Genomic DNA, 11,611 nt, shown 5'->3' on the forward strand with positions numbered 1-11,611 from the left:
TCCGGCGAGATCGCAGGAAGACGGAGAGAAAGGGCAGGATCCCGCCGCGTAGGGCGGGGTTAAAGGCCTGTCGCGCCTGCGCAAAAGACCCGACGACGGGCTGCGTCGTTACTTTTGAAACGCTTGGCGGGGAATTGTTAAGGAGCCGCTGCGGTCGCTGTCAGCGGAGTGGAAGCGCGTGCATTTGCTTGTGTCCGTGGCCATGGCGCTGCAGCTCTCCCGGGAGCAGGGAATCACTCTGCGCGGGAGTGCCGAAATCGTGGCCGAGTTCTTCTGTAAGTTCTTGCGCAGGCCTTAGTGGGGGTGAACTGAGTCCTGGCGGCTCAGGAGGCCCGCGGCTCGGCCTCCAAGACCGGGGAAGGAATCTGGGGCGAGGCGGCTGCAGTCGCTTCCTCCTGACGCGTTGCTAACGTGGAGCGGCGGGCCTGCGTGCTGCTGGGGCCTGCCTCACATCGTAGCCTCTTCCGGAGCGTTTGTGCAGAAACACCCCACCTCCCACCGCTTACTTCACGAAACAGGACAGAGTGTGACTGGGGTGGGCCCCAGTGTCCTGTGTAGGGGGAAGGGAGGGTTGTTCTGTTTCTTTAACTGCGGCCGCACCCTGACCCTCCCACTCTTAAGTGATCGTGAGGCGTGAGGCTGGTGGTAAACAAGATTTTGGGAACGCCTGTTCTCGACCAGGCCCGCTGCACGTTCTAAAGGAATCTGGCAGGATTTGAGAGGGAAAGGGGAAGATGCAGGCTTGCCTGGAGCACAGTGACTATTAAGTCAGTTGCTAACTCGAATGCAACAGCCTATTTTGATATCCTCTAGCCTCATAATATTAATTTGGACTTGGTTTACAATGAGGTGAAATTTGGCAATGGTAGGTTGATACACTTTGTTTTTTTTTTCTTATTGCCGCACGAAAGCAAATACCTTTCTTTCTTAGAAGCAAGACTTTTAAGGATTTTTAATGCCGCTTTGTACCTACTCTGAGTAAGATACAAACACGTGTGTTCTGTCATTTACAGCTTTATTGCGTAATGAAAATAGAGCCACATCTAAATATATTTTATTTTCCAAAGTTATGTAGTGATAAGGAATTTTCTGTGACATTTCTTTTGTTTGCAGCATTTGGCATCAACAGCATTTTATATCAGCGTGGCATATATCCATCTGAAACCTTTACTCGCGTGCAGAAATATGGACTCACCTTGCTTGTAACTACTGATCTTGAGCTCATAAAATACCTAAATAATGTGGTGGAACAACTAAAAGGTATTTAATCATTGGAAACAATTTGAGTCTTGTAGACTAGGCTTCACATTTTCAGGCATCTCAAGTAGTAATTTTTTCCACTCTGCACATAGAAGTGTAGAACATCGGAAATAGTGATTTTCAGTTGGGAGGAAGCAAATAATATGTAAAATGGAAGAAATCCACTCTTCCCCTCACTGCATTGTGAGTGGACTGAATATTTTGATGTTAGAAATCTGATACGGCTAAAAAAAAAGTCTTCATCAACTCCTTTAGAAATGGCTTTTGCAGTTAATGTTGCTAAATGGAACAAGTTGGAATGTTACATAATTATATTGGTGTTCACTAGCTGAGAAAATATACACTACATAGTCTCAATATGATTTATTAATTTTCTGTAGTCTCCTGTTATAATTAGATTAAGATCAAGAAACATAAAATTGGATTCAACCAGAGAACTAAATTTCAAAAAAGTAAAGATTACCTGCTACATAACAGAACACCAACAGTTTTTTTTTGTTTTGTTTTTCACCTCTTTCTCTTTGTCATTTACAAAAATTCTGCCTGTGATGCAGTAAGCCTTTTCTGTCTGAACACTCATTATTTTTCTTTAACTTGGGAAACTGCTGTATTACCTCTTGGATGAATACTTGTTCATCTGTTTCTTTTTCCTTTCTAGAATTCCTGTTAGTTTCTCTTTTGTGTTTCCCGCCACTTAGGATGCTCATTTCCAATTTTTCAAATGTTTCTCTTATTTTATCTTCTAAAATATTAGTTTCAAAGAGTATTACAGTGGCCATCATTTTTTTTTTTTAATTTAGAAATCATTTCTTTTGTTGACCAGAATTTTTTGTTTCAAATGTGGCTTCTTTATCGTTTTCATGGCATTTTTACTAACCCATTTTTAATATGCTCTTCTGATGATGGCCATGTGAACTTTTTTAGCTTGATAACTCTCTTTGAAGCTGTACTATCCTCTAGGTAAATTGTTACCATTGACTTGCCATTTATATGTACAGGAGTGGAATTCCTCAACAGCCTGTGCATGTCAGGTCTCAAATTGACAGGCAAGGGAAGATAGCCCTAATGATATTTTGGCCTGGATATTTCTTTGATGTGGGTGCTTTTTTGTGTGTTGTAATGTTTACCAACATTCGTGACCTCTACTCATGAAATACCAGTAACAAACCCCCTTGCTCTGACAACCAGAAATGTCTCTATATGTTATATTGCCAGATATGCCCTAGGGGACAAAATTGCCCTTGGTTGAGAACTTCTGCTGTAGTGGATTGGTATTGTCTAAACAGCAAGATGAGAACTCTTTTGGTGTGAGAATAGACCTCTGTTCTCAGTGTACACAGGAAAGACATTGATAGGAACAGTCCTCCTCTCCCAGAGTTGCATCCAAAATTGGGAGTCAGGAATAAATCATCTATAGTGAATCATAGGGCTGCACGGTTTTTTTTCTTTTTTTTGAGAGAGAGAACAAAAGGCTGTACTTTTTTTCGCTCACATCATTCAGCTTGGAACCTCTAGGCAACTGTGGATCTGTGCCTTCATCTTAATATGCTAGAGAAGCAGATATTGCCTAAGCCAGTGGTTTTTAGGTTGTCTCCTATGAGACTGGATTGATGACATTTCACCTTATGTGTGTCTAGACCTTCCTGTTTAACTTTTCCCTTTCATTTTAGTTAAAGTGGAAGAATTGCTCTTCCCAAGAGGCAGGTTGTTCTGTTTTGAATGTCATTTCCTTTAGCCTTTTTAGGGTCTTTACCCTGTTCTCTCTTGTATTTTCTGCTTCTGTGTTTTGATTGTAATTATTCCCATTGGGTTCATCTCTCCAGTTTTAGAGAAACAACAAATTATCACCCAGTCTCCTCCTTTTCAGAGTGAAACTAATAAAAAGTTGTTGATAATGCCAATGAATCACAAGGCCCACAGGCCACATCCAACAGGTGGTCTCTGTTTTTGCACTGCCCACAAGCTAAGAATGTTTTTACACTTAGACGTTTGTTTAAAAATAAGCAACAGAGATCTTGGTGGCCTATAAGCCTAAAATATTTACTAATTACTCTATTTCTTTACAAAAACTTGGCTGACTCCTGATATGCTGTTCCAATTTCCAAGATTAATTCAAGGCTCAATCTTAGCCCCTGTTCTCTCTCTTTTTAATTTCTCTATAGGTGGTCTTTGACCTTGTATAGCTTCACTTAAAACCTTTGTGTAGTAAACTCACAAACTTGTATCTATCTCAAGCCTCTTTTTCCAGACCCATATATCCAGCAGCTATATCTTTATGTAGCTATCCCAGAGATAATGTACACTCAAGCATGCTAAAAACTAAATTTAGGATCATCTCCAAAACTGATACTCTTTAATTCTCTCTCTTTTTTTCTCTCAGTAAATGGCTAAACTGTCCAACCAGAAATAAACTTGGAAGCTATCCCTGAATCATACTTCTTCCAAACTACTGTGACTAAACCTAATAAATTTTAACCATGAAATCTCTTAAATCTACCTAATGCTCCATCTCTACCATTTATCCTCTTATAAGCTTTCACTAACTCTTGCTTAAATTACTGATTAACTAGTGTCTCTAGATCCCCTCTTTACCATCTCCACTCCACTTTCCGTATCACAGGTAGAACGATAGTTTTGAAATATAAGTCTTAATTGCTTTGCATCCTGCTTCACACACAGTAATGACTTCCCTGGTCTTGAAGTGTATATTTCTTTAATTTGATCCATCAGGCTTTGCATGTCTGACTCCTACTTATCTTGCCAGGATTACCTTGTTTTATTTTGTTTGTTTCTTGACTGCAGTTGTAGTGGACTGCTTCCAGTCCTCTAGTTATATGCTCTTCCCTTGTGAGTATATCTTCTTTCCTCTTCTTTTGCATATTTAATGCTGTTTATCCCTAGAGGTAAACTCAAGCCTTTTCTGACCTCCTAAGTGGCTCAAATTTTCCTTTTTTCATGCTCTCATAGCAGCCATTACAGTTTTAATCTCTCATTTATTGGTGTGATGATTGGATTAATGCCCATCTCCTATGCTTTTATCTTGGATTAGGATGAAAGTACCACATGTTCAGTATTCGGTCCTTAGCACCAATTGCTATACCTGGCACAGACACTGAGAATTTGAAGAGAGAAGTTAGGTTATTGATGGGGCAAATTTTGTTGCATGTAGAAGGAGGTACAAGATACCAGTGGTAGGAATTTGCTGAGGATAGGGAGTGGGACCAGAGAAGAGAGCTACTGTATAATGCAGTAGACCTAAAAAGATGTCTTTCTTTTTATATATTGCAGATTGGTTATACAAGTGTTCGGTTCAGAAACTGGTTGTAGTTATCTCAAACATTGAAAGTGGTGAGGTCCTAGAAAGATGGCAGTTTGATATTGAGTGTGACAAGACTGCAAAAGATGACAGGTAAGTAGGAATTCCATTATTTCTACTGTTATTTTTTTTCAAAACTTATTTTTATTACTAATTGAGTTCTAATTTTGAACTAGTTTTATATAAAATATAGTTTATTTCTAAGTTATATTTTCTAAGATATCTTCAGTCACCTATGGAAAAGAATTGTCCTCAGTTTAGCATATCATTGATTTGTATATATAATATACATTTAACATAATTGTCTTTAGTCTAAATCAGTAGTTTTCAAACAGTATTTATGGTGACATATACAAAACTACACATGATATACTAGAGAGACCATTTAATGAATTATTCAAAGATATTTCTGACTGTAAGGAATGATCTGAGACTCACACAATTTAAGATGCAGCTCTGCTGTACTTCCTTTAATGCCATCTGTTTCCTAAGACACTTCATAGTTTTCTGAAGGTTTCAGACTCCCTGGAAGAGAAATCTCCATCTTTATACCCTAATGTTTAACATAGTTCTAGGCATGCATTTCTATAAATGCAGAACCATTTCTCATAGTGAAATATAGTTTGCTTTTGAAGCCTTTGGTTTATTTTAGGAAATTTTTAGCTTATAAAAATAATTAGATATATAATTTAATGTTTTATTTGAGACAATAGGAAATTAAACATTTAGGCATTACTAAAAATACTGAAATGATTATACCAATTAAATATTTTAGATAACACTTGTTATTTTTATTTCAAAAGATGCTGAAGTTTCCCTATGTTGAGGTGGTTGGCAGATTTTCTAGTCATCTGATATTAAATGACCTGACATTAAGACCAGCTCTAAAAGATGACTGGCAGGATAAATGAAGTAATAAGGTTGTACATTGTGTCTGCTAGATTAAAGGTCTTAAGGATATTTTGACTTGTATTTTTTACAAACTGCCTTTTTAATGCATTGCTTGTCTGATATTGGGAGCATTTAATCAGATAAATAATCTTACCACTATGTTTAAGACCTAAAATGAATTCATTGATTTGTTTTGTTTTGTTTTGATAGTGCACCCAGAGAAAAGTCTCAGAAAGCTATCCAGGATGAAATCCGTTCAGTGATCAGACAGATCACAGCTACAGTGACATTTCTGCCACTGTTGGAAGTTTCTTGTAAGTATTATACAACTTCTTGTTGAATTAAATTAATTGGCAAAAAGACTAAACTACTTTAATCACCCCTTTATTAAATTTTGTCTTATTTATTAATATTATGTAATGTCAATTGAAGGAAAAACATTATAAAGCAAAAGTAGTGTATAGTAGTCTCTCTTTTCATAGGGAGACCCACAGCAAATACCTGAAACCATGGATAATATGAACCCTATATATATTATGTTTTTATGTTATACATACATACCTATGATAAAATTTAACATAAATTAAGCACGGTAATAGTTAACAACAATAATACTAAAATGGAACAATTATAACAATATGCTGGTGTCACTATTCTTGCACTTTGGGACCATTATTAAGTAAGATAAGGGTTACTTGAACACAATCACTACATTGCCACAGAAGTTAGAAAGATACAATATTTTCTTACTAAAATAAATGTTCATCAAGCAAAATAAATTAGTGATTAATCAGAGACCAAGCCATATGACCTTTTCTAGTAGTGAGTGGTTCAAAATAGAAAAGAGGCAGCAAGATTAGTTTTACTTTTGGAAAAACAATTTCATGATCTTATCCCCAATTTAGGTTCATTTGATCTGCTGATTTATACAGACAAGGATTTGGTTGTACCTGAAAAATGGGAAGAGTCGGGACCACAGTTTATTACCAATTCTGAGGAAGTCCGCCTTCGTTCATTTACTACTACAATCCACAAAGTAAATAGCATGGTGGCCTACAAAATTCCTGTCAATGACTGAGAATGACAAGAGAAAAATAATGTAATTGTTATTTTGAAATGTGGTTTTCCTGAAATCAAGTCATCTATAGTTGATACATTTTATTTCAATGGTGAATTTTGACATGGAAAAAACCAAAATGATACTTACTGAACTGTGTGTAATTGTTTTTCTTTTATTTTTTGGTACCTATTTGAGTTACCATGGAGTTAACATCATGAATATGTTGCACATTGTTCAAAAGGATCCAGGAGTTTTTTTGTCAACATTGTAACGTAAATTCCTTTGAAGATAGTAACTGTAGATGGAAAAACTTGGGCTATAAAGCTAAATGCTTTCCTACATCAGATGTTTTGATCAAGTAGCTTGACGGTATAGGTAAGGAGATATTTAAATATAAGATACAGCAAAGGAAGTCTAAATATTCAAAATCTTTGTTAAGATCCTGAAAGTAATAATCTATAAACAATGAAATATTGCTCCGTTAGGTTCTTTTGACATTGTTTTCATGTATAGTTTTCCCTGATTTTTGAATCAATTTCCAATTATTTGACTTTAATTTATATGACTTGAACCTCTGAAGCAATGGATATTTGTACTGTTTAATGTTCTGTGATGCAGAACTCTTAAAAAAATTTGTGTGTGTGTGTGTGTGTGTGTGTGTGTTTTATAAAATCAAGGTTTAAGTGAAAGGGAGGAAATAAAGTTTGTTTTAAATTTGTCTTAAAATATTTTGATACTGGTTTGGTGTTGATATAGTTAAATGGTAATTAGAATAGATTCAACATAGCTAAATCTTGTTCTACAGAGTTATAATGCTTAAGGATATAAAGTTGAGTAAGTCTTGAGGTATCTTCATTCTAATGGATAAACTGATCACATCTTATTTATCTCATAGCAATAGACTTAAAACTATTACTTCATCATTGTGAAAGGATAAATGTCCCTTGGAGTTAGTTCAACAATTCCAGTTGAACAAATGTTGGTTTTAGTACTTTACTCTCAGCCTTGTTGTCCGCTTACTTTTCCTCATATATATAAAGACTGTGCTTATCTCTGTTCTTTCAGTAATACCTTCGTCTGGTACATGTTTTCTGTCCAGTTCTCACATGTTTCTCCAAAGTCAGTTTAAGACATATTAGTAAAGTTTTCTCTAATCTAAATCTTATCTCATTTTGTAATAATTTAGTTTATTAATGCTTAATATTAGACGCTCTAAGTTCTTTATGTGTATTAACTTATTTAACTTTCACTATATTTAAGTAATTGCATATAGTCTGAATCTGTTCATTCAGACATTGCATATTGAGCAAATACTGTGGATCCAGGGCAGTTGCTGGGTTCTCAGTGACAAATTTGTAGATTCTTCATATCTTTATGGAATAAGTGGACCACTGGTGTTAGATGATTTCAAGGAAAGTGGCAATTAAATGCCTCATTTGTATTTTAACTATTTGAGATGTGAGACTAAATTCTGTGAAATCACTTTTATTTTTTTTCCAAGACAGAGTCTTACCTTGTCACCCAGGCTGGAGTGCAGTGATGCAATCTCAGCTCACTACAACCTCTGCCTCTCAGGTTCCAGCATTTCTCCTGCCTCAGCCTCTCAAGTAGCTGGGATTACAGGTGCGTACCACCATGCCTGGCTAATTTTTGTATTTTTAGTAGAGAGGGGGTTTCACCATGTTGGCCAAGCTGGTCTTGAACTCCTGACCTCTTGGTCTGCCTGCCTCAGCCTCCCAAAGTGCTGGGATTGCAGGTGTGAGCCCCTCACCCAACCGAAACCACATTTTTAAAGGTTGTGTGTATAATCTGGTCATTTCAACTCAGCTACTATTATTAAGAGGATTAAATTCTTAGATTTTTATATCATTTGCCTGTTACTGTTTACTCTGAGGTTTCTGGGGAGCTAGTCATGACAAGTCATTTTACCCCTTACAGATTATGTATCAGTTCAAAAATACACATTTTGGAGCTGAGTGGGAGCCAAACTATGAGCTTTATTGAGGTCAAGCTAGACTGGAAAAGCTTTGCCTTGTAGCTCTAGGTGGACTATCCCACCCTCTTTCTAGACCTTGAGGCTTAGCTCAGGGGAAGACATTTAAACCAACAACCGAAAAAAAAAAAAAAAAACAAAGAAAATAAATTAAAAAAAAAGAAAACCACAGTAATGTAAGACCAAAAATAAATAAACCAATAACCAAAAGACTTGTGACCGATTTCTACACCATGTTAAACAAAGAGAAGCTAAGGTTCTAAGACAGCATGATGGGCCACTAGGCCTGGCCTGGACTGTGGCTCAGTGTTGCTTACCATAGGTAGAGAATGAAGACAGGTTAAGCCCATCGAGGTCTTAAGAAGATCCCAGGAGAAACTACTATATCGGCCTTCAGGATCTTTCTCCCAGTGTCATCAATCAGAGAAGTCAAACCTCTGTGGAAATGCTTATGCAGAGGTGTAACAGTCTCATGTATTAGTTGGCTTTTGCTGCACCTATCTCATTCTGCTGGAGGGACGTTGGTTAGTTAAGACTCTGAAGGCCAGCTTCAACACTTTCACACTGAAGTGAAAGTGAAGGCCAAGCCTGACTTTAATGGGGCCAGGAAGTATACTCCTCCCATGGAGGTGGTGGGAAGGGCACCAAGAAGTTTGATAACAGTTATCTAATGAACTAGAGGTTGTCAAACTTTCTGTAAATGGGCAGGTAGTAAATAGTTCTGCTTTTGAAGGCATATGGTCTCTTGCACCTACTCAAGAGGCTGAAAGCAGCCATAGACAATACATAAATGAATGAGCATGACTGTGTTCCAGTAAGAAAAAAAAACATGGCTGTCTGCTTTGGCCTCAAGGTTATGGCTTGCCAATCCCATAATAGATCACAGCTTGTTCTTTTGGTCACAAATATTTGAACCCCTCCCTAGTTCAAAGCATTTGATATTGTAATATTTAAAGCTCACTTATAAAACATCATCATTTGTTGCCTTCATCCACAGTATCTCAAATAGAATGTCTCTCCCAAATATAGCTAAATTCCATATTCTCTGAAGCACAACTAGCTCCATTATTTTGACATGCTTCCTAACACACCCCACAGTTCACAATTCTTACCTGAAAACTTGGGAAGGGATGTTCATTGGCACATGATGCCATAGAAAGAGGTATGAACTCTATACTTTCGTGAGTCTCATAAAAGGAGACCCTTTTTATGAGACTCAATAGGATGAAGAGCCCACGCCTCTATTTTTATTTGTTTGTTTTATTATTTTCTTTTTTGAGATGAAGTCTAGCTCTGTCACCAGGCTGGAATGCAGTGGTGCAATCTCACCTCACTGCAACTTCTACCTCCCGGGTTCAAGTGATTCTCCTGCTTCAGACTCCCAAGTAGCGGCGACTACAGGCACGTGCCACCACGCCTGGCTAATTTTTGTAATTTTTAGTAGAGAATGGTGTTTCACCATGTTGGCCAAGATGATCTTTATCTCTTGACCTTGTGATCTGCCAGCCTTGGTCTTCCAAAGTGCTGGGATTATAGGCGTGAGCCACCACGCCCGGCTTCATGCCTCTATTTTTAATCATATTTTCACTATATAAACATGCATATTGAAAAAAAATGCTTTTTTTTTTTTTGAGACGGAGTTTTGCTCTTGTTTCCCAGGCTGGAGTGCAATGGCACGATCTCGACTCACCACAACCTCCGCCTCCTGGGTTCAGGCAATTCTCCTGCCTCAGCCTCCTGAGTAGCTGGGATTACAGGCACGCGCCACCATGCCCAGCTAAGTTTTTTGTATTTTTAGTAGAGACGGGGTTTCACCATGTTGACCAGGATGGTCTCGATCTCTTGACCTCGTGATCCACCCGCCTTCGTCTCCCAAAGTGCTGGGATTTAAAATGCTTTTATTAGTATAATGTACTAACATTTCTTATGTTCATTAACCTATGTATTTTAGAATATGCTCAAAGATTATTAGCACAATAAAGTAGGTAACTTATAGAACATTTGTTTTCATTTAGTATGTAAAATTTATCTAAAATTTACATGAAAGGTCAGAATAGCTATGTAATGCTACATTGTAACTCCTGTATTTTCCACCAGATGTCACTGATGCTGTAATATTCAAATTAAGATAACTTGGTTCTAAAGACTGTAAGCTTATTGGAAAAACAATGTTAATTATAACATAGGGATTTCTGGCTACAGATATATACATACATTAGGGGAATAAACAGCATTTATTATTTGCTAGTCACTTTACATGAATTTTTACTTAGTTCTCATGCTTTTGTGCATAAGTAAAGTTGTGGATCAATGGGCATGCAAGTTGTGTTGTGGTTTTTGAAGTTTAAATGGTCTCTTCTGTCCCTGGCTAAGGAAACATGCAAATTGTGTTGTGGTTTTTGGAGTTTACATGATCTCTTCCTTCTGTCCCTGCCCAAGGAAGTTCATTGTGACTCCCCAACAAGCACATCAAAAGGAGTGTTTCGTCACCTTTTTCCTCTTACCCTTTATATCCTTTTAGCAATAAAGTGTTCTGAACAAACTGGATTTCCTTCACTGTGCTTAGCAAAACTTGTTCGTGTTTTATTGGGTAACTTTGTATTTACACTTTCCTCAGATAGTCTGTTGTCAGATGACTTTGACCAATGATTGGGAGGAACCAAATACAGAGGACTTTATCCTATACCTAATCTATATATTGTCTACAGAATAAATCAGGTATGAATTTGTGAACACTAGTGAAACATAATTTTCCAACTAATCAGAAGAATTGTTTGTTTAGTAACCTTAACTCAGTCTTTGGTGAATTAGTTTTGGTTTAACTTGTAAATAATTTATTCATTTTTTTAAATGTGTGAAATATTTCTAGTTATTTTGTTCAATGTGACTGTGATGAGTTTATGTTGGAATAGCTGTGAAATGGAAAATGTCTACTAAATTTCAAATTTTAGTATATATTTTTAAAAATAGATCTTTTAGAGATCTTTCCATTCTTCATAATTATGACTTTTAAAGCCAACAGTATTCACTGAGGCTTATTAAAAAAAAAAAAAAAAACCTAGTTGGGCAAGCTACTTAATCTTCATTAGAG

The 11,611-nt window shown here is 36.9% G+C and overlaps 1 protein-coding gene across 1 annotated transcript; it reads left to right on the plus strand.

Moving 5' to 3' along the window:
* The first annotated feature begins 97 nt into the window (after positions 1-97).
* Positions 98-11,074, plus strand: MAD2L1 (mitotic arrest deficient 2 like 1). The gene is made up of 5 exons (XM_002745440.6): positions 98-275; positions 1,114-1,260; positions 4,549-4,669; positions 5,678-5,781; positions 6,373-11,074. The coding sequence occupies exons 1-5, from the start codon at positions 203-205 to the stop codon at positions 6,543-6,545; spliced, it is 618 nt and encodes a 205-aa protein (XP_002745486.1). The 5' UTR covers positions 98-202; the 3' UTR covers positions 6,546-11,074.
* The last annotated feature ends 537 nt before the right edge of the window (positions 11,075-11,611 follow it).

The sequence above is a fragment of the Callithrix jacchus genome, chromosome 3 (genome assembly GCF_049354715.1).
Source record: "Callithrix jacchus isolate 240 chromosome 3, calJac240_pri, whole genome shotgun sequence".
NCBI classification, from domain to species: Eukaryota; Metazoa; Chordata; class Mammalia; order Primates; family Cebidae; genus Callithrix; species Callithrix jacchus.

What these genes read in the sequence shown, in the direction of transcription:
- MAD2L1 (XM_002745440.6), top strand. Translation starts at nt 203, where the DNA reads ATGGCGCTGCAGCTCTCCCGGGAGCAGGGAATCACTCTGCGCGGGAGT. An exon ending in AATCGTGGCCGAGTTCTTCT is followed by an intron (nt 276 to 1,113) that starts GTAAGTTCTTGC and finishes TTTTGTTTGCAG; the next exon opens with CATTTGGCATCAACAGCATT. An exon ending in AAGACTGCAAAAGATGACAG is followed by an intron (nt 4,670 to 5,677) that starts GTAAGTAGGAAT and finishes TTGTTTTGATAG; the next exon opens with TGCACCCAGAGAAAAGTCTC.